Raw genomic sequence first — 23,207 nt, forward strand, 5'->3', positions numbered from 1 at the left:
GGACGTCGGGGTCCTCGCCATGCCTGCAGGGGGCGCGCTCGGCCTCCGTGGGCCCAGCCCCAGCCGGGATCCCGAGCGCCTGAACAGCCCGCCCAGGCTACAGGGGTCGCGCCCGGGCCGCAGCGCCTACTTGGGGCTGCCAGGCTCGGCCTAAAACTCCTAAGGGTGGAAAAGAAAGGAGAGTGGACCGTGCTCGGCTCTGCCCTTGGTATCTGGTTTTAATTCCTCTGCGAAGCCGCGCTGTCAAGTGTGTGTGTTGGGGAGGGGGGGTCGGTTTGCGAGAGGATCAGTTCTGGGGAGAGCGTTATCAAAGGAAGATAGTACCGCGGGGCTCGGAACTATCGGTGGGCCCCCATCTGGTCGGTCGCGAGCCCTGTCGTTTCAGTGGGAAGCTGTCCCACAGAAAGGAGCCCGACTGGCTGCGCACACGCGGCAATGGCAAGCGGAGCCCCCAGGCCCCCGCAGGACTGTGCCCAGCGGCTGGGCCTGCTACAGGCCCGGGGTTGGCTCCTGCCCCCGGCTCAAGCGAACTGGGGCCAGGTGTGGCGCGACCAACGTCCTGAATCCCAAACACACTTCGTTTGGCTGGGCTGTCAGTAAGGAATTTGCCAAAAGGCAGAACCGGGACCAGAGAGAGAAACCTGGTGCCTGCCACTGCCGAACTCTGTAGAATTTCCTGGGCCTTGTCACCTCTGAAAGTAGAGAACATGGTAGCGAGAGTCTGGTGATGTGCGGAGATGAGTACCCTGAGACCCGCTGTCCAGTGACTGGATTTTAGCTCATTGCATATCTTGGGAGGGTCTCAGAGGAGAGAGTACGAGAAGAGGGGGTCTATAAAGTAAGGGACAGCCTGACGACGGAAGGCTGCGGCCACAGGCGCCCTTTCCCGCTCTAGGGGGGTCTGAAGGGGTCCGGGACCTGCAGCACCTGTCCCTGAGGGTAAGCGCCCGAGCTTCCTGGGAGGATGGGATGTGCGATGCAGGTGTCCACAGAGGCGCCGCCCCCTGGGCTTAAAGCCGTCAGGAAGCAAACTAGAGAAGCAAACCCATCCAGTGAGCTCTACCTGCCTCAATCCTCGTGTCATGCACTCAGCAGGTACCACCGCTGGCCTTCCCCCACCAGACATTCTCGTGCACGCTTGCCCCTCTTTGTACCCCTGGGCTCAAGGACCCACAGGGTGCAAGTTAGAGAGACAAGAGAGGACGCAGCTCGAGCCTATATATAGGATTTCTCAGTGGAGAATCCCTTTCAGAGCAAATAGAATGAGGCAAACTGTTTTTTAAATTGTCTTTCATTTAATCAGGATGAATTCCAATTTGCCTCCTTCAGAACTTTATGATTCAAAGGGAACCTCAGCCCCTGCAAACTTACCATTTTTTGTTTCCAGGCCCTTTTTGAACTAGAAGGACTTCTGAGACTTCCTGGCCTTCAAGCCCTGTCATCACCTGTACAGAAAGTTCCAGGAGGCCTAGGCCAGGCACAACCTCCCAGGCTTTGGGGAGATTATTTCAGGCCCTGCCTGTAGGTGGGACACAAAAAACATGCCAAACTTTTCCTTTAGGAAGGAACATTTGTCCCATTCCGGGAAACCTTCCCACACCAGATACAGCCCTTTTCCCCTGGGGAGGCTGTGTTCCCTCATTCTCTGCTCTTATACAGTCCCTGTCCTTTAAAGAGAGCCTCACGGTGCCAATTCAGGTAAAAGGTATGATCCAGGAAACAGAGCCTTAAAAGGAAAGCGACTTTTCTGCCCAGCGGAGTAGGACCAGGTCAAATAGACAGCCCCAACTTAGGCTGTGGAGCTGAGACTCACAGACCACACCCCCACTCCCCAGGTAAGGATCTCCCCGATTTGGAGGGAGTGAAGTTACCACACAAAGGGCTTTTCAAGGCTTGCCCGTGCAGCTAGGAGACAGTGGGGTGGCTGTCATCAATATAGAAAAGGTACTGAAGAAAAGTTGTTGAATGATGAAGCCATTGTAAGTGGATAAATTCATATCCACTTTGGAAGATGGGTATAAGGAACTATGGGGGGTGGGAGATAGTTCTAGTTTCATCGTTTTGTTTAAGAGACCTGAGGTCTGGACTTACTTATCCCTCATCTTCCTTAGATCCTAGATTCATGACCCTCTCTTCAGAAAAAAAAAAAAATTTAAACCTTCCCCTTGGAAATAAAAGTGATCATTGGCTGTTGGCTTTCAATACAGAAGTTAACTGGGTCGGGGGCATGTGGAGGGAAGACCAGGAGCTCCTAAATTCACTGTTCTAGAAGAAAGGAAAGGAAGTGGACTAAAGAAAACAGCTTAATTGTAACCTTGACCAACAGGTCAAGAGGAAGTTGACTTCAAACCCACCACCACCTACCTGCAGCAAGATCTCCTGCACAGGCTGCTCACACCTCTCACAGCCTCTCCAGGGATCAGTTCACCACAGAGAGGTCTCTGAAGATGCCAAGTTCTCCACTATCCAGGCTCTTCAGGTACTGGGAATAGCATGACAGAGATGGAAGGGGACCAAGAGAAATGCTTCCAAGTCTTAGACAGCCAGAATCCCCTAACAGCAGGAAACACCAGTTAAATCATATAGGAGTTTGTTGTATTAATTTATATCTTCGCAGATTTTTGTCCCAAAGAAAATATTGCTGGAAAACTAAGTTTGGTATTGCAGACTCTCTGATGGAATCAGTGAACGAGACATGCGTTTCAGCTGCAAAGAGTATTATAAATGGTCAATAAGTGCTCTGCTTATTTATTGTTTTATGCATAATTATAACCCATGTGCCTTGGAGAGTGACATACATTACTACAAACGATTATGCTGAAGATTTTATTTCAAAGCTATTTTAAAGTAACTGTATAATACCTTTACTTGATCTTCCATTTTATCCCATAAAAATCTTTACATTGAATTCACCCATTTGCTACTTAAACTCTTCACATGTATTTTTACAGCAGCTTGTCGGATGTTTACATAAATACTCAAAGCTAAATGAGATTCCCAATAGCTTGGAGATCAGTTCTCTGCCTCCAGGCAGGGAGATGGGAGAAGGTTACATTAAAGGTCTGTCATTTTCTTAAAGACCTTCAAGAAAGTGCAAAGTTCCCTGTGGCTTAATTGGTGTGTGTGTGTATATGTGTGTGCGTGCACACATGTGTACGTACATTCAAGAAATATTCCTTGAAAACCCCCCATGTGCCAGGCACTGTGCTGGGGATACAACAGTAAACAAGAAGCACCTGAGCCTGTGCCCTTGCAGTCTGACTATTCTGTGTTTTAATTTTCCAAGAGATAGTGCAGTTGTGGCTCTGTCCAAACTGTCACCCACTCTGGCATTTCAAGTCTCTTTGAGGCACATTCTTCCCCTGGGTGAAATACCAGAACACTGTACTGTAAAGGAGAAGAAGGAGGAGGAGAGGGAAGAGGAAGGGGAAGAAGAGGAGACAGGGAGGGAAGGAGGCAGGAAAGCAGGCAAGCCTACTGGACACCATGATCCTTCTCGGTAGAGCATGGATCCCTGGCTGACACAGTCACCTTAAGTGTGCCAAAAGCAAAGCCCCTTGAAATCATCCACTTCTGCCTTACTCTCTGTATCAAGGGGGTTGATGACAGTGTGCTGATTTCGTACTTGCCTTTGCAGTCCCTTTCCTCTTTGTAATTACCTTTATCAGAATACCTAGGCTGGCACCAGGCTGGCTTCTTAGCCAAAGGCATAAAGCCCTAGTCTTCAACTGTACTTGCAGTTCTTACTGTTAGCCTGGTGCACTGACTTCTCTGCTTCTGCTGTGTTGGAAGGGATGTACTAGAGTACAGTCGGGCAGAGAAGAGGAACTCTCTGCCCATCGACTTCAATTGGCAAGTAACGCCCAAGCTCACTCTGGAAGGAGCAAGGTCTTACAGGAACTTTTCTCTTAATCAAGAATCAGCTCTACTGACTTTGGGGGGCCTTCCTTTATTTTTCTAGGGATGTGCTGCCTCCCTTCCTCCCTTCATCCCAGGTAACCAATAGCAGCTTCAGTGCCTATCACTTATTCCCTCTGTCTCCTGCCTTCTGGCCCCCTTGACTGTCTCGGGAAGAGAGTTGTGTCCCCCGTTCTCAAAAGAAAGATAAAGGGGGAATTCCAAACCCTCGGTCCTAACTCAAAACTCAGGGTCCCTTCTCTCCTTTGTACCTTTTTTTCTTTCCCTGAGCTTTCTCCCCCTAAAGAAAATCTTTCTCAGCATCCAATCAGCCAGAGTAAAGATGAAAGTGTGTTTGTGGCCATGTTAGTGAGATAAATAGTACTTGATTGTGAAACCAGATCCAGGTTCTTTCCATGTCTGAGGTTCCTTCACTTGAAACGATAGTATGACCCAGTTAGCCAGCCTATACAACCATATTATAGGATGCAGTCATCCCTTCTCACATTTATTTATGTGCCACTTTATATTTATAAAGCCCTTTTGCTTTTGAGTTTCACAACTTTGTGAGGCAGTAATTATCATTAAGATAATTTTATAGGTGAGGAAACAGAACCTTACCAAAGTTAAGTGACTTTTCTGGGGTCAGGTTACCAGCAAGAAATGGAAACCACCACTAGGGCTCACAGATTTTGACCCTGATGCAGTTACGCAGTGCTTCTTTCACAACATGTGAGGTCATTCTGGTGGCATTTTCAAATGAGTTTTAAGTAATCATAAAAGGTGCCTTCCTCCAGAGGCTTTACCTTAAAAACACTAGTCTGTGTCCAAAGTACAGAGATAGATCTGTTAGATACTGTATTAGTTATCTATGCTACATAACAAATCACCCCCAGATGTATTGCCTTAAAACAATAAACATTGATTATCTCATGCATTTGCTGTAGTTCAGGAATCCTGGAAAGCTTAGATGAGTGATTCGGCTTCAGAGTGTCTCATAAGGTTGCAGTCAACTTGTTGGCCAAGTCTGCCAACAGTTTGAATGGGGCTGGAGGATCTGTTTCCAGAGTTCATTTACATTTCTTGCAAATTAGGACTGATTGTTGGCAGAGGCTTCAGCTTCTCACCAAACAGACCTCCCCACAGGGCTGCTTGAGTGTCCTCACAACATGGCAGCTGACTTCCCTCAGGGTGAGTGATTCAAGAGGAAGAGCACAGAGGAAGCTACAGTACCTTTTATGACCCAACCATGCACCATCACTTCTGCTGCATTTTATTCATCAGAGTCACTAAATACAACCACACTCAAGAAGAGGGGCATTGGGCTCCATCTTTTAAAAGAAGAAAAAATATTTGAAAACCACCACAAGTAATTAGGCTTTAAGTTTCACATAAAAGAAAATATCCCTTGCTCCTACTTCTCTTTTCACTTTCACTTTTCATAACCTTTCCTCAGTTAAATAGTTATCCTGCACAAGAGAGGAGGGCCTGAGCCCTCCTGGGACAGCCTGAGACTGGGCCTTTCATCATGATGATGGTGATGGCTGAGATGTCCATATTGTACTAGGCCAGGCACTGTTCTAAGAACTTCATATATATATATATATATATATATATATATATATATTTCATCTAATTCTCCTAGCCACCCTATGAAATAGGTGCAATTCTTATCTCCATTTTACAGATGATAAGACTGAGGTGCAGAGAGGTAGAATCATTTGACCGAGACAAACAACCAAAGAGTGATATAGACCAAATCATCTGGCTCCGTCGTCCTGCTCTCAGCTATTGTGTGCTCTCCTCATTATGACAAAGATGAAAGATTTCTAGACCCTCTCATTCACTTGGGGCTATTTGAATTTGGGAGAAAAGTAGACAAATCTTTACAGACCACATGAAGAGCACAGAGAGGGAAGAAGAAAAGTCCAGGATAGAAAACAAATGTTTACAGAATTCTTTTTAAGAGCTGAGCCATAGCATCAAGTACAAGGCTCCATGCTGCAGACGATGACTAGAGAATTACAACCATAAATGTATCTTCATCCAAACTCGCCCTTATTATTCAAAGTATACTACGACAGAAGCCCTGGATGGGGCTTCTACTTCAGAATTCTCACCGGGCTCCGGGAGATATTAAATACCAGAGACATTATGCTCTGCTTTTTCAAGTGTGGTGTTCAATGGAAATGCATGGTCCAGGCCAGAAGACAAATGACACACATCTAGACATTTCATCTTGGAGGTGGACAATCTTTGGATCAAAGAAGAAGACTGGAGAGTTTGTGGAACAAGCCCAGGCCAATCTACGGAATGCTGAAGGCTTAACTTGGGGAAATATCCCAGCCCTTTTGTCATCACACTCACACCATCTGTCTACTCCCCAGTTAAGCTGTGTGTTAATAGATGCGGGGTTTATAGTATTGTGTTTTCTCCAGATCCTAAAATGAGCTACATTAGGGAGAATGTATTTCTCCGTGAAGCTGAGTCTAAATGCTATAGAACAAAATACACACTTTCATGCCAGAAAAGGAAGGAACTGTAGTGTAGTGAGGAACTGGGTTTTTTTAAAAAAGTCATCCTGAGGAAGGGAGATGTATCTGTGTGGGAAGAGGGAGCAAATTTAGTGCAGAGATATCTGCTTAGATTAGCCTAAAATAGAGTTTATAGATGAAATCTACCACTTACCTTTGTTGGTATTACACAGTCCTATTGTCAATGATTAACAAAAGAGTCCCTGTCTCTTTCAAGCTGCTCAGTGCTAGGAGTTCGCAAGTGGAATTTCACCTCTCCTCTGTGTCTGTGTGTGTGTGTGCACGTGCGCTTGCGCTAATGACCAGCTTAAAGGACAAGACAGTGCAGATCTACCCAGGCTGATGCTGGTCTAATAACATATTCATGAACATGACATTAGGCTCCAAAAGTTTTCAAAGGCACCCTCAGTCTCTGTTCCCTAGAATTTCCAAGAACTGCTGGCCTCCTGTCCAGACTGCCTCCACACTGGGTGGTGAGGGATGCAAATCTTCTCAGAGAAGAATGAACAATGTTTGGTTCCATCCCTTCCCATCGTCTCCCAAGTAGGGAAAGGAAAAGTGAATTACAGTGCCCACAAGCTTGGGAAGTCGCTCAGTAAACCACAGCTTCTGGGAGAGAAGGTGTAAGAGATTTAAGATACAGAATCCTCTGAATGTTAACCAAAGAGAAAGCTAATCATTGAGGAGAACTGAACTTGGACTTTGGGGGCTGGGAAAATAACTGAGGAGGAGCTTCAAATTTTGAACGCTGCTGGGACACCTGAGAGACATGTACAGGACCCTTCCTTTCCACTGTATCCTTCACCCAGCCTCACTGACTTTCCCTTTACAGCAAAAGACACACACACACACACACACACACACACACACACACACACACACACACCATAAAACAAAAATGGAAAAGCAGGTTTATCTTCCTTTCGCCACCCACAAAAAACCCTTGTTTTTCTCATTTTGTTTTCCATGTTAACACTTTGTTTCCTGTAAGCCTTTTTAAAAGCAGAGGTTGAGTGGGGGTGGGGGAAATGGGTGATGGCAGTCAAAAGGTAGGAAACAGCCAGGGATGTAATGTATAGCCTGGCAACTATGGTTAACCATATTGTGTTGTACATTTAAAAGTTGCTAAGAGAGTAAATCTTAAAAGTTTTCATCATAAGAAAAAAAAATTCTAACTATATGAGGTGATGGATGTTAATTAGATTTATTGTGATCATTTTGCAGTGTATACATATATCAAATCACTATGTTGTAGACCTTAAACTTATACAATGTTATTTGTCAATTGTATCTCAATAAAACTGGGAAATAAAAAAAATAAAGCACTGGTCTATCAGGCCCCTTGCTGTTACTTTTTGTTTTGAAATCATGACCCCTTTAACTGTAATGACTAATTGACAGGCTTAATCAGATGCTTAGGGCTGGTTAATGCCATAAAATTTTTGAGCCAAGATGAAAAATAATTCTTACTCTCCCTTGCTTGAGCTGCAGAGCGTTTCCCTCAGCTTCCCCACCATGCTAACTCTTAGGAAAAACATTCCTGTTGCACACACATGGAACTAAACCAAACCAACCAGGATAAAGGACGCCTAAGTAAGTTCCCCACCCCCCACTTCCTCCTCACTCCCAGTTTTATGGGGCCAGTTGCAAGAGGTGGCCAGCTGGAATCTTGGGTGGAAGTAAATTAACTGGAAACCTCCAGTCACTGCTGCAGTCCCCTGGAATAAAGGAACGCATGGCAATGCAGCGCGGCCCCAGAGCCCCCCCAGAGCCCACCTCTGGCTGCTGCCCACGCAGCTCAGAGCACTTCAGTGCACAGGCTGGCAAGCACGCAGACTGTCTGCCCTCTGCATATTTGCCTGTAGGATGGAGGCCAGGACACCAGCTTTCACACTTCTCAGATGCTCTAAATGTAAAGGGCTCAGAGAGAATGCTTCCTAAAGAAACAGGAAGAGGTGACTCTCCACATATCTAACTTGGAATAAATACTATAATCCTATTTGCTTCTTGAGAAAAAGCTTCAGTCTTAGTTCCAAGTTTCCTATGAGTGATGCTACAATATTACTACTACTACTGGTATAGTAGTTTTTATTATATTATAGGAATAGCATTTCTAATTACCTTGTGAATTTTTGTTTTCTTAGGAAGAAGGAATAAATAAGAAGTTGCTTGGCTTTTCAAGACAGAAGAGGGACAATGAAGGTAAAAATAAAGTAGATAAGAGACTTCCATTTGTTGCAAATTGACAAATAATAAAGTGGAGCTTTAGGATAACAGATTTGCCCCTACCCCCAGGTTTTTTTCATAAAAAGAAAGATGATAGAGAGAGGGAAGGGAGGGAGAGAAGCAGGGAGGGAGAAGGAGGGAGGGAGGGAGGAAGGAAGGAAGGAAGGAAGGAAGGAAGGAAGGAAGGAAGGAAGGAAGGAAGGGGGAAGGAAGGGAAGGAGGGAGGAAAGAATGTATTGTTTACAGCTAGGATTTAAATTACATCACCCCTGCACAGCAAAGCCTCTTTTGAAATAGCTGCCTCTTTATAGGAGACACACTTTAGTCTTGCTAAGAACACTGAAATTCAGAAGTTTAAAGTTTATTGGGAGCTTCACAGACAAACTAGAGAAAATGAATAAAGCAGATTTGCATCCTTTCTTTCCACTAAACCATGCCATCAGGAATGTATTCTACAATAATTTCCTTCAGGCAATTTCATTCCTAGTTTTCCCTGCTTTTTTATTTTCAAGGGAGCAAAATAGACCATACTTTCTTTACCTAACACTAGCCTGAAGAATCTACTGAATTCTATTGATTTTTCTTCCTTTGAACACAAGCTCATTAACCTGAAACACTAAGGGGATAACTATATTTCACTGAGCCTATAACTGAGTGTCTGAAAACAAAAAGATCCCAAGACAGTGATGCAGCTCTCTCCCTGGGGTTCCCACTTTTTTTTTTTTTCTTTTCGCAAATTCAGCTGCAGAAACTGTGACATTGCTTCCTCAATCCTAGAGAGTTTCACATAAGTTAGAAGCAGCTTTCCTTAAATCTGTCTTTAGTATAATGTTTAGCAAAATCAGGATTCCCAACTTTCTACCAACTTCTGCATTCTATAAGCTACGGGGGTGGGGGGAATATTAGCATCAAACAGCAGTGCTGCACTGACAGCAAGCTCCACTGCCTCCTCTCAGCTAAGGGAGCTAAGGCTGGATTGAGAAGCTATCTTGGATATATGGAAATTAGGTCTTCCCAAACCCCCCCAGGGACTTCTTGCAAAGGAAAAAGCGATCACAAAAAAATTAGACAACACAGACATCAGAGGCAGCCTGCTAGGCAAGTCTCTCCAAGAAGCCTGATGAGTGGGGCTGCATTTATCTTCCCAATCCAGGAGAATGAGAGATAGATGTGACCCTACTCTATAATAATAATAATAATAATAATAATAATAATAATAATAATAATAATAATAATAATAATAGTAGTAGTAGTAGTAGTAGTAGTAGTAGTAGTAGTAGTAGTAGTAGTAGTAGTAGTAGTAGTAATAGTAATAGTAACAGCAGCTATTTTACCCAAGAAACCAATATAGTATGCTTGTGATCTTTACTTTTATTTGGGATCTCTGGTGAGATCAGATGATCTATATCCTTTCATTCAAGGCAACAGACGTCTTCAAACTGTTTTTTAATTTGATTTAACCTTTGAAACAGAAAGTGCATTACATTTAACTGGTCTTGCAAAGGGGATTTTCTTCTCTTTACAAACCGAATTCCTTATATAAATTAATAAAAGTTAAAGATGCTAATATATCACCATTATTAGCTTAAAAAAGAAAACAATTTACATCGTCTATAGTATTCTTATGATACAAAACACTTCAAATTCAGTTACAGCAACTAAATGGGTTTTTATGCTTCTGACCCAGAGCGGTTGTAACAATTCCCACCATCTACTTTAACACACATTTTTATCAGAAAGGAGTTAAATTAAATACAAGCTATTGTAGCCCCTCCCTCCCCAACACTTTCTTTAAATCACTAATAAATAGCAACAAACGACTGTGCAATTTCAGAGAGGAACGGAGAGGCGGGTCTGGGGCCTACCCCGGTTCCAAGTCTTCTACTTTAAGTCCTGGAGGCGGGACCTGGGCGCGGAGCCAGGGGTGGTCAGGGAAGAGCAAGAAGGGATGGAGGGGGAAATGAGATTGAACAAATCCAAATCCGAGAGAGGAGCGAGAGGAGAGGGAGGATGAGAACATTCTTTTCTATGCTTCTCCAATTAAGTTCAAAATAAAAGGGGAAAATGTGGTTTTAATAGCTCTTAAAAGGGGAAAGGTAGCAGGAAGAAGGAAGTCCATCTTTTTATACCAAATTCAAAAGAGCATTTTACATTTTAAATATTCACAATAAAGTAACTTCTAGTCAGTGTGACTCACGATTTATTTACAAAGAGCCTTCAACAGGTTACTTTAGTCGGCACAGCAGTTCGTGGGGGAGAAACGTCCCTCTTCCCATCTGTGGCGGCTGCCAGCCGGTGTGGCTCCGAGGTCCCCCGAGCGGTGGGAGCGGTGGGTGTCGATGGGTCAGGATCACCTATCCGCGCCCCGCCCCGGCCGGCCGCGAGGCAAAGGCGGGGGCGGGGGCGGGGGTGGGGGGAACGCGGGGCGTGGGGGTGGGGGTGGGGGTGGGGGAAGGGGCCAGGACACCCAGCGGGGCCAGGAAGGTGGCCCAGCTGCAGGCGTCAGTTGCGTGATTGGTGCCGTGCATTTCGTGGTCCTCTCTGCCTTCTTATCATCCTCCGAGACTCTCCCCCGCCCCCCTCAACTTCTAGGTTAAAAAAATAGACATGTACATCTCAGAAAATAGCAAAGGGCCCCCGCAGGCGGGGCCGTGTCCTCCGGGCCTCGAGGGGCGGGAAGACGACGCGGTCCCCGCGGTGCCCGCGAAGTGGCCGGAGGCCGGCGGGCGGCGGGCGCTCAGGATGAGCTCTCGTTCTCGGACGCGTGCAGCAGGAGGCCGCCGCCGCCGCTGCTGGACTTGTGCTTCTTCAGCAGCTGCGTGATTTTCTCGTCGTCCGAGTTGGGGTCCAGGGGCTTGTTGTAGTCGTCGTCCTCCTCCTCGTTCTCCGAGGCCCCCTTAAGCCGCTCGGTCTCCGAGTCCTGCTTCTTCTTGGCCGTGGCCATTTCGGCCGCGTGCTTCTTCCTCCACTTCGTCCGGCGGTTCTGGAACCAGACCTGGGGGCCGAGAAATGGAAGAAGAGGGGAAACAGGGGCGGAAGGAATTTAAGGCGTGCAGTACCAAGCAATGCCTCCTCTCCCACATCCCAAAGTCGCTCCTGCGGGCCCCTGACGGCTGGACACACTCCCTCAGGGCCCTCCCTAGTTTAAGCCGTCAAATCGGTCTCCATCGCCCCAGCTTCCTCCGAGTAGCAGGCACCAACAAACTGCCGTTGCCATAGTGATAGTAACACAAGAGTATTGAGGTTGTCAGTGAGCGATTTCTCAGAAGAGAAAAAACTCGGAAACTTAAAATGAGTTTCCCTAAAAGAGTCCGCTTTCCCACTTTCTAGTTTGGAATAGAAAACTTCTTCCCTTCGTAATATTGCCCCACAATGACTGTGATTTTATTCATTTTTTACTTTCTTAGATTAAGATATTCAAAGAATCTGAAGTGTACTTGATTTTTAGTGTGATTTGTGGGAGAAGAAACAGCATTTATCCCAATTACCTCTGTTCTTTTCACTTTTGGGTATTTGTCTGTTTCACTTACCTCAAGTCTGAATACACACAAACACACAAGACACTCCCTTCCCCATTTACACTTGTTATATATGATGTAAAGTTTTTTTTAAAAAATCTGCTAAAACAGAAACCTCAAATCAGTAATAATAACCAACATCAATCCATGAAAATATTTAATAGCTCAGTCAAAATCGTAGCAGTAGGTTGTCTCTCTCTGTCTCTCCAGTTTAATGTTTTTCATAAAACCAAAGTCAAGCAAGAATTTTCATCAGGTGTTTTTTAAAAGTGAAATTTTGCCAATTATTTCCCACTATTAGTATACGCAGTCCTTCAATTATTTTAATATTGTTCCCCTTAAGACATTCATTTTTGTACAAATATTTAAGCCTATCGACAATGTTCATTTAACATCGTGTTTGATACACATATTTTAACCTAAAGCATCAGCAATAAGCAACCAATTTCCTAAACATATTGAATCATCCCCTCTTTATGCTTCTCATCCATTTTTCTCATCTGTTATGTATTTACCTACAGAATCAGAATTGTTACAAAAGTGATTTTTAGTTTCTTTATACAGCTATAATAATTCACTTCTAGCCACACAGACATATTTATGGTGACAAATGAAGACCTCCAGATTACTGTGGTAGGGTCTGTACCAACCAATGCAAAAATAACTGTGATGGTACTCTAATGGTTACATACAAAATCACTCCTGAAATGCATTTTATCATGCTTGTCTAGGGGCAAATACTCTAACCAGCAGACGTAGCTAACGTTATCTCTACTTAATTGTAAAAGCAACAGTATAACTAATGCAAACAGACTTAGACAATATCCCCCCCAAACCCCCAAATACAATAAAATGAAGAAGAGAAATGAAATTGAATACTGGAAATATAGGAAACCACTAGATTTAAGGTACCTAGCTGGCTCAATCCCTTTATTTTTCAGGGAAAGATTTCTCCAATTTGATTCCCTGGAAATATACTGTACAACTCAATTATAAGGTAAGTGACATTTTAATTATAAATTGTTGGCATAAACAATTTATGTAAAATATCTTACATCTATTGATACATTTGTTTCATAAGATGGTAATAATGTTGTCAATTTATTTGGAAAATTATTATTCCAAAGTGACTGTCTTCAGTTAAGCTATAAGCTGATGCGTCCATGCTAAGTGGTTAGATTCTGTGGAATGACTGTTTTCTTAACCTGCAAGTTAATATAGTAGCACTGTAATGCTGATCTACAATAGGAAATTACACAACTAGTGGAACCTAGATTGACAAACAAAAGCTTGAATATTCTTACAAATTAAATAGATAGAAGGTATCTAACTGGCCTGATCTATTACCCGGCTGATAGTTCGGTAATGCTTTTATTCTCTAATAATGACGAGTTCCCCCAGCACATGCTGCTATCTAGATTAACCTAATTTCAAAGGCGGGGGCTTGATTCCTTTTGTTCATCAACAGTTTGCCCGCCCTCGAGACCCCAGAGCCTTTGTCACCTCCACCTCCACCCCCTTCGTTGGTCTCATCTCTCCCCAGGCTCCTCAGACCCGCGCCCCGCGAGCGGCTGTTTGTTACTTTGGGGTGTGCGTGTGTGTACTCGCGCGGCGGGGATGAGGGGGCTACCCCTCGAGGTTTGCAAGGTCCACTCACCTTGACCTGACTCTCTGTCATCCCCAGCGAATAGGCCAAGCGAGCTCTCTCGGGCCCCGCCAAGTATTTCGTTTGTTCGAAAGTCTTCTCCAGGGCGAAGATTTGCTGGCCCGAGAATGTGGGTCTCGTATGTTTTCTCTTCCCGTCTTTGTCCAACAAAATGGATCCTTGATCTACGAAAACACATACACAAGGAAAGGGGGAAAACAATTGGTTACAAGCGGTTCAACTGAAAAGAAATGAACTCAAGAAAACAATGTTTTGGGGGTGGGGGGGAAGAAAGCTTATTCCGTGGCGGGCACCAGAGATGTCGTGGCACTTCCAGTCTCACTGCATGTCTTCCTTTGCCTTTTTACGCCCACCTGTTTTTTAAAAGCCCAGTGTGTTTGCAGCAGCAGGAAATAACCTGCCCAACAACGACGTCCAACAGCGAGAGAGTACATTGCTAAACTTTGCCAGGGCGACTCGCTAGGCCCCAGTAAACTGAGAAGTGTTGAGGGAAATTAGTAGTGCCTAATTTAGTTGGTGCTTGCTGGGTTCCGGGGCCTTTGCTTAAGGATGACTAGTTTTGTTCCTTGAATGCTTTCCTAACCTGTGCCTGCGCAACAAAGGGTGCCTTGTTTTTGGAACACAAGAGAGCTAAATCGCCCCCAAGTCTAACGCCACTGTGGTCGAGGGGGAAGGGGCGCCGCCTTTGTTGGCAGTCCCTACGTGGCCATCTAAACGAGTACAATAGCGTCTCCCCGATACCCTCATCTGTCCTGACCGCCCTCCGTCCCAAGGCTTCCCAAGTGAGCCTCTACTTGGCTCCCCCAACTTCCCTCAGTTACTGCCACGTAAAGAGATCCGGAGACTTCGAAGAAACTTCAGGGACTCAGTCAAAAGCAAAGAAAAGAGAGAAAAAAGGAGCCAGGGCTGAGCCCCAAATGCCATCGGGAGGATGAGAGCCTCTGCGGTGCGGTGGCCAATACCCTGGAAGACTATCGTGATCCTGGGTTAACTCAGTTGGTTTCAAGCAAGATCTCTGCGGGATGCTGCATCCTCCCAACCTTGTTCTGTCACCTCGTTCTTCCTACGGTTCTTTCTCGTGTTGGGATGTTGAGAGCAACGATGCCCCTCAATACGTCCAGGTCCAGGTCATCCCGCCCCACTCACCACCCACCCCCCCACCCCCACCCCCGAGATGGAGGCAGGTGGGAAAGCGAGGGTCCAGCGCTGGAGAGCCGCCCGAGGTGACTCCGCGCTCACCCTCCTCCGCGGGCTGCGGACTTGTCTTCAGTGGGCTCACCCAGGCTGAGTGTACTCAAGGGGCGAGAGCGAGGAGGTGAGGTGGGGACACCCTGGGCGGAGACGTGCATGCAAATACATGCGCTCGGCCCGGGGCTGTGGAGGGCTCGCCGCTGCCCGTCCCCGCCGGTTCCCAGAGAGGAGGCCAGTTAGTCTGGCGTAGGTCAAGTGGGACTTCAGCACTCAGACAGGAGCCAGGAAAACAGGGATGCGGGCGGGACGCAGTAGCCTCTCCTGCCCACCCTACCTCTTTAACCCAGGCCAGGCCTGCGGATCTGGCCAGGCTGTTCCGGGAGCAGTCCCTGCCTCGTATGAGACACATACCCCGCAACCATGTTGTGCTCCACGGAGACGCATGCACACCCGCTCCGCGAGGCGTGCCCAAGACCTGGGGAACGGGTGGCGCTTGCACGCAACCACGCGAGCTCAGGAAAGCGAGAATCCCTCGCTAACGTCCTGGCCCAACCTAAATCGTGCAATTCCGGAACTGCCAAACTACTCCGGAGGCAAAAGAGTGGACCGATCCGCACGCACACCAGGGGCCGTGACCTGAGAGCGGGCAGAACAAGCACAACTGGGTGCGAGCGATAGTACTCACGAGGGGTGCAGGCCAGGCGTGCGTCCCTCCAGGGCGGGCTTTGCATCACTCCTGGCCAGAAGATAGGTGTCCGACCGGGCAGCTCGGCTAGTGGCTTGGGGTACCGACCCACGGCGGCCACAGCCGCGGCGCTGGGGCTGAAGTAGAGCCCGGGCGGCGGCGGCGGCGGGCTCAGGCTGCTGAAACGGGGCAGGCCAGCCAGCAGCCCCGCGGGGGATGAGGCGGCGGCCGCAGCGGCCGCGGCCGCGGCCGCCGCGGCCGAGGCGGAGGAAGCAGAGGTGGACGAGGAAGAAGAGGAGGAAGAACCGGAGGGCGAGGCGGAGGGCAGGGCGGCCCCGGAGGCCACGGGCATGGAGGGCCGGCTCAGGATGTCGTTGATGCCGTGTGGGGTGGCGGCCGAGAGCTGCTGTGGGGGGCTGCCTAAGGACGAGAGCCCCCCCGCCGCAGGGGGCTTCAGGCTGCCTGGGTTGTGGGCGCCCAAAGGCGGAGAAGGCGACGACGAGGAGGACGAGGAGGATGAGGAGGAAGGGGGGCCGGCGGGCAGTGGGGGGTACGCAGCGGGGTACAGCGGGGTCTTCATTTCTGCCATACTGTGCAGGGCAGCCAGGGGCGGGCTGCTGAGCAGGAACGCGCTCTGCCGGGTGCCCTCCATCGCCCCCACCGCTAACATCCCACGGCCAGGCCGGAGCCCGCAGCCACGCAGCGAGGGCGCCGGCCCGTGCCCCCGGCGGGGCTCAGGGAAGCGAGAAGCGCCAAGAGCGCAAGCGAGGAGTCGCTCCGCGCACTCGGAGGCGACCTGCCAAATGGGCCGAGAATGCCGCCGCCGAGAGCTGCTCTCGGAGCTGCGCAGCAGTAATGTCCAAACACACCAGTCGAGAGGCAGTTCCTCGCCGAGACCAGAGAGAGTCCGAGTGGGTTCGGCGGTCCTTTCTCTTCTAGAGTCCTGGATTAAATCTCGGTCTCTTCTCTCTGCTTCACTGTTTCCTTGCCGCTCAAAGTGCGCTACTTCTCATCTTCTCTCCCCCCGGAAATAAGCAAAACAAAACCCAGGCCGGCCCCAGAGAGTTTGTAACAAAGTTAAGAGTCACCGAATCTCCGCTTTGATGTGGGAGGGTGGGGGCTGGTTCGCTTTCTTTGGGAAGGTTCAAAGGACGCCAGGTTCCGCCCGATGCTCTCCTCCGGTCTTATTTGTATGCCCTCGTCTTTCGGCCACGAGATTGATTTGCACTGGGCGCTGGGAGCGCGCGGGGAGAGGGCGCATCCAGCATGCGGGAGGATCTGGCCCTTGGGCGGGCTTCCTCTGCCTGCGCTGCCAGAGATTGCTGCGCCAGAAAGGGCAGTGCCACCAATCCCCGCGGTTCTCGGATTCGGCGCGCAGACCTGCCTTCCCCTCTGGGCCACGGGGCACTAGAGTTGCAATGTTGAAAAGAAAAAGGGGGGGAAAGACACAGAAAAACAAAGACTAAGTGTGAAAAGTCTGACGACTTCGGTTGCGGCTCCACTCGTCTGTTCACTTCTGCAAACGGGCCTGGCGACCCCTGCCCCACCCCCCAGCGCCCTCTCTTCCTCTCACTCTCCGCCTTTGCCTCCCTTCTCTTGCATTTTCTTTGCGGCTCTACAGGCTTCGCTCTTCTAAGTCCTGTCCTCTGGCCAAGCTGACCCTCTTCGCAGCTCTTCCACTCCCTCTCTCTCCTCTCCTTTCTCCCTCCGGACCTGACAGTTCAGATGAAGCTCTCAAAGGTAATAAAACATTTGCATCACTCCCTACCCCTCTTTAGCTGGGGGACGAAAGGGAGGGGGAAGTGGGGGTCCAAAATGAGAACTTTGAAGGACGTCACTCCAAGGCGGCCGGGAAGGGCGGGGTCGAGGAGCCGGGTGCAGGCCGGGGGCGTAACCACTGTCTCCAATAGCGCTCAGCCTTGGGACTCGCGTCGCCTCCAGGTCACGCCCACTCGAGAGCGCCGCCCTCTCTGATTGGCTGACGAGGGCGAGCCGTAGAGCCGCGCCCGCCTGGTCCCCGCCCCCTCCCACTTCCATCCCTTCTGTGGGTGGGGCCAGGGGGCGGGGCCTGGCGAGTGGTGCGGTTCCGCGGCTGAGCCAGTGAACGCCTCAATTAATTGTGTTAAATAAAATGAGAAAGGGGAGGGGGGAGCAGAGGCGAAGAGGGTATTACTTTTTAAAGAGAAGAATAATGAAAACCCAGCCCTTTTATGGAAAAGCAGTTCATATTCTTCCCTCGCCAACCCCTCGCCCGCTCCGTTACCCTGCCCCCCTCCCCCACGAGCTCACGACGCCTCACCTCGGACAGAGTCTGGTCTCTTGTAAAATGGAGCTAATGGAGCAGGCAGCCGGCGCAGCCCTGGCCTAGCTCCTTCTTTTGAAAGGATTAATTAAAGGCCATCTGGGCTCTCCCAGAATTGTGTAAATTAATTTGTTGCTCCTTAAGCCTTATAGATGTCCTTAATCCCTTTGTAGACCGAAGGATCGCTCTTTTCCATCTTTACAATCTCCCGCTTTCCTTCTCTGCTTTCTCCTTCACTTTCTTTTTATTCCTGAGTTCCCCCCACCATGTTATCATTTATAGGTTTATCCAATTCTTAGGGAACGAAACCAGCTAATTAGGAACATTTATTTCTCATGTGATATTTAGATCTGAAGAAGTGACTTTAAAAAAAAGAAATTATTCTCCCCCTATGATTATTGTTTTGAATTTTACTGGGGCAGAGTCACCAGAATTGAGGTGGAGTCTTTAAATACAAAACTATCTGGGTACCCTCACTCAACTGTAAGTTTTTGAAAACGGTCTCCGAAACTCTGGCCCCTGCCGTCCAGGGTCTTTTAGGGAGATGGAGATGCTCCAGTTTTTGGCTGTGGTGTTAGTATGTCTAGGGTTAAGGAACTGAAAGGTGGTTTCCCTTATTCCCTTTCAATTTCTCCCATCCCTGGCGGTCATTAAATTCTCGGCAGAGTTGAGCTGTGTTCTCGGGAAGGAAGACCTTTGCCAAATTTTGAGATGCCAAGATGTTAAAGTAACACACCACTAAGTGGTGGTCACTAGAGCAACTTGGATGAGATCATTAAGTCCAAACTTAATTCGCAGGAAATAGAAGTAAATAGCTCAAGAATAAAATTTGAGGGGCACCACCCATGGATAGAGTAGCTATGAGTGCCAAAGCACTCACACGCCCAAGCACCAAAAAGCAAGAGGGCTTATTCCGTTTTGATAATCTTTGTTTCCAAAGCACTGATCTTTTAAGAGTAGCAACTTGAGCCTGAGTTTGAGGGAGTTCTTGTTTCTTTGTCTGTTTCTTTTACCACTTTTATTCAGTTTTGAGATAAAAGTAACGTTCTTATTTGGACCCCTTCTTGCTCCACCTTTTGTCATTAACTTCGAGACTGGGCTTAACCCACCACTTCATAGACTTTAGAATCTGACCTGGGGGAAGGTGAAGCCCTTCCTCAATGTGAATTATGCTGAGTAAGGCAAGAAGAGAGCTGATGTGGGGGCCCACTGAATTTTCCCTCGAGGATGCTCTTCTGATCTGTAGGTCTAAACCGCAGCGCCCTGCACTTCAGCCGGGAGACTGGGGCAGGAGGGTGGCGCGTGTAGCCCGGACCTGGCCTGAGTTTTGGGGCCCTCTGCTTCTCAATTCGTTAAAAACGAAACTTTTTCTTTCCTCGGGGGACTCCAACCCGGTGATGGCACACAACCTTTCGCCTGGACCCAGCGCGTCGGCCAATAGCGACTTCCTCACATCCCTGGTATTCCTCACACCGCATTCTCAAGGACTAGGTAGGAATATGAAGGAAAAGAGGTCAGCCATCTCCAAAGATTCCAATTTCAAAAAGCGACCCCCCCCACTTTATTTCATGTAAATAGTGTATAACCTGGGAAAGACTTGACCGTTTTTCTATTTTAAATTTAGTATCTGATATGGAGTGGGTAGGGGAGAGAGACAGAGCAACATCAGAGAGACAGTCAGACAGACAGACACCGGGAGAGACTGATTCAACTCAACCGAATTCCGTGTTAACTGACATTGGCAAATAGTTGCAAAGACTTCGAATAAGAAGTCTCTAGCTTTTGCTTTTACTTATCATTCACATTGCAGAATTAAAATAGCAGCATTGTTCTTAAATGTAACAGTTTTAAAAATTCTGGGGTCTATGTACCTCGATTCCCGGGGGTGAACCCTGGGTGCCTGAATCCCGCGTGGGGCAGGATATATTCCAGATGCACACTACCAGGAGCTGAAGGAAGGCCGGTGCTTCCTGCATGGTGCTGGCCGTCATCGATCTGCTCCGTCTGTCTCCAGCTGGGAGCCGGGAGAGCGAGGGGCGTCCTCGAAGGGGATGGGCTGCCCCTGTCACTCGCGGGGAGAGATTACTCTGCCCCGCCGAGCTAAAACCACCTTCAGAACGGAGTCCTGGATGTGCAGATCCCGTTGCGAATGAGGGAGGCGGGTTTCTGGTCCGGGCTATCTTACATACCGCATACACACGCCCTAGAGAGCCAGGACTTCTCTCCCTCACTTCTTTCCCTCGGGAACCCCCAGGACCCGTGCCCCATTCTGTCTACGACCTAGTAAAGTCCGGCATTTCTAAGCAACCGGTAGGAATGGAACGTGTAACACGTGGTTGCGACACACCCCTCGCATCTCTAAACAGTCTGTGTGTATATACATATACACACAAATACATAAATACATATATGTGTGTGTGTGTGTGTGTGTGTAGAGAGAGAGAGAGAGAGAGGGAGAGAAAGAGATGGGGGCTGTGGTTGAAAGCGAATGATTTGCATTTTAATTGAAAAATAAATGAAAGCCGTGTGGCAAAATCTTGGGGTTGCAAAAAGGGCTAGGTAGGGGTGAGGAAGACAACGCACCTCCTCCACCCCTAGATTTTCTTTAAGCCTACGAATAAGGGCCCCAGTTTTCAAGTTACTGTTTTCAGCCTTCTCCTACTGTTACTCGGTCTGCGCCACGCACTTGATCACCCTACTCTCAGTCTAACCCTTGACTCAGAAACGCCTACCGCGTTTTGATACTTCTTTTTTAAATTGAAGGAGCAGTCACTGAATTCAGAGTAATTCATAGGAGAAATGCAAATGAAATCTCAGTTAAGTGTACTTAAATTCAGCAGTCTGTCGGGCATGAATGATAACTATTCTTCCCCAAATATATTAATGTCAGATGGGATACTCGAGTGTGGCCACAGAAAGCCAATCCTATACTTGCAAGAGGAGGGGGGGAGGATGAAGGGATTTTGTATGTGTTTCAGACCGAAACCCACTCGAAAATGTGTTTGCTTGAATTGTCTGGATGACTTCTTTAGTAACTCCACTTCCGCGGACGAGCGGGGCCTGTTTGGGCTGAACCCGGAGGCGGGCTTGGTTTACGGTCCTGTTAAACGAGGGGTCGAGCCGGCGGCTAAGTAGAAAGTCAGGGAGAAAGAAGACTGTCCACGGTCTTGGAACAACCCAGTCTCAGAGGAGAGCAGGGGAGGAGAGAGAGCATGGCTGTCTGCACCTCTTTGCGTGTCTTGTAAACGCGGTGGGGTGGGAACTGGACCCTTGGCCTCTTCTGCTGACCAGGAATTAACGACACTACTTGGGAAGGATTGGGGTAGAGAGGGGCCATCAAATGCTGGGTGGAGACGAGCACTGTGGGATCCTGCTCTTGCAACCGAGGCCAACGCAAAGCACTGGAGGGAAGCCACGCACCCGTGTAGACAGCCTCGTCGGATCTACTACCAAAAAGACCTCGAACCTCAAGCCAGGATCCGCCTCAGCGATCTTCAAAGTGGCAGAATGGCACTCCTGTACACAACTGCAGAATACATACTGAACTCTCCTGGGATACACGTGCACTCTGAAGACAGGGTTCTGAAAGGTCCAAGAAGATGGAGAATACTGAAGCCCAGTATTACTGCAATGTCAAAACCTGATTCAGGAATGAGCATAAATGCAAGAAAACACCAATGACCTACTAGAGAGAAAACTAGTCTTGAACTTCAGCAAAGCACATGTATGGTGTATAATCCCCACCACCACCACGCCCCCAAGCATTTTCTGCAGAGATGCATTTACTTCCAGGGAACCCGCTTGCTTTGACATGTTCTGGAAACTGGGATCCTGGTATGGAATAGTGTGCTTGAAGGAATGTCTGTGAGTTTCTACAATTTCCTTGCAGAATAAAGTGCTGGTTCAGTTTCACCACCAGATTAAACAGTATCTGATGTGAACAGCCATGAAAAATTTATACCTGTATAAATAATGTCCATTGAACATAATTTAAGTAATTTTAAATGAACCTGTGAACTAGTTTCTCTCTCTGCCTGCTAAAAGCTATTGTTTCTATATGCAGTCAAACTGTAATAATTTTACCTAATAAAACTGAAAAATGAATGAATGAATGAAGCAAGCAAGAAAGCTGTTGCTTCTGACTTGGGTGTGCCTAAGGGTGTCAGCATTGGCCCTTCCAGCCTCCTTACGTGTGCAGCTAGCTCCTTATTCCGTGGTAAGAAAAAAGTTGTTTTATTTGCTTCGCTGCTTTGCTTACAGTGCCTGGGTCGGTCAGTCCCTTTTGAAGAAACCGTGAGCAGTTATCGCCCTCTTGTGGAAAAAACTTAGCAATTCATTCTGTCTAGAAAAGACAAGCCTGCCGGATTGTGTTAAAAGTAAAAGATTTATTTTCTTGGTGGTCGATCTGCCTTTGCACAACTGCTGTGCTCGCTGATTAACATTTGCTCAATTTTCATCCGAAATACCAAATTCATAAACTGAAGTGTGTGGGTCTGGTAGTTCTTGCTTTAATTCAGATAGCGAAAGCCCTCCGCAATGAACATTTAGATTTTAATCTTTCTTCCTCACCTACCCTTTGTTGCACTCCATTTGACTCAACTGGGACAAAACATTTCAATTTTTATTGGAATTATTTTAGTTTTTTACTTTTCTTTCCCAGTTATCAAAACAATACTATGCTTAATACAGAACATTTGTAAAGTAGAATTATAAACACAAAGAGTCACCCATAATCCCACCTTCAGGGGACAGACGCTTCTGTTACTTTGCCATATTTGCTTGCTATCTTTTCTCCAGTCTTTATTCTGTGTTTTGTTTTATTGGTTGAGATCATATTGGTTATATAATAGTGTATCCTTAAGCCTATTTTTATAACCTGATTTATTCACTTTTGAAGGAGGTACAGATAAGTTCTGCAATCTCCCAGACTTAGTCTCCTGTGAAGGGCGAAGATCCCTGCACACTATCAGAAGGCCTGGGTGCAGCTTACTCCCACAGAACATAACCCTCCAGGGAGGCCAAGTGCCCCAACGTCCAGGTTCCTTCCCTGGTTCTCCCCACCTATTATTAACCCCTTCAGATCCTCAGACACTTCACCACTAGTTCTCAGAATGTTATGACAGAGTAACATTAACAATAGCTAACACTGAGTGTTTACCATTCTGAGTTTATTGAACAACAATTCTGC

The 23,207-nt window shown here is 47.5% G+C and overlaps 1 protein-coding gene across 1 annotated transcript; it reads right to left on the reverse strand.

Annotated features, from left to right (window-relative positions):
- Positions 1-10,088: 10,088 nt before the first annotated feature.
- On the reverse strand, positions 10,089-17,492 carry NKX6-1 (NK6 homeobox 1). The gene is made up of 3 exons (XM_074346596.1): positions 15,718-17,492; positions 13,833-14,005; positions 10,089-11,652 (listed from the first exon to the last, which is right to left on the reverse strand). The coding sequence occupies exons 1-3, from the start codon at positions 16,385-16,387 to the stop codon at positions 11,395-11,397; spliced, it is 1,101 nt and encodes a 366-aa protein (XP_074202697.1). The 5' UTR covers positions 16,388-17,492; the 3' UTR covers positions 10,089-11,394.
- Between the last annotated feature and the right edge of the window lie 5,715 nt (positions 17,493-23,207).

This window comes from Camelus bactrianus, chromosome 2, assembly GCF_048773025.1.
Source record: "Camelus bactrianus isolate YW-2024 breed Bactrian camel chromosome 2, ASM4877302v1, whole genome shotgun sequence".
NCBI lineage: Eukaryota > Metazoa > Chordata > Mammalia > Artiodactyla > Camelidae > Camelus > Camelus bactrianus.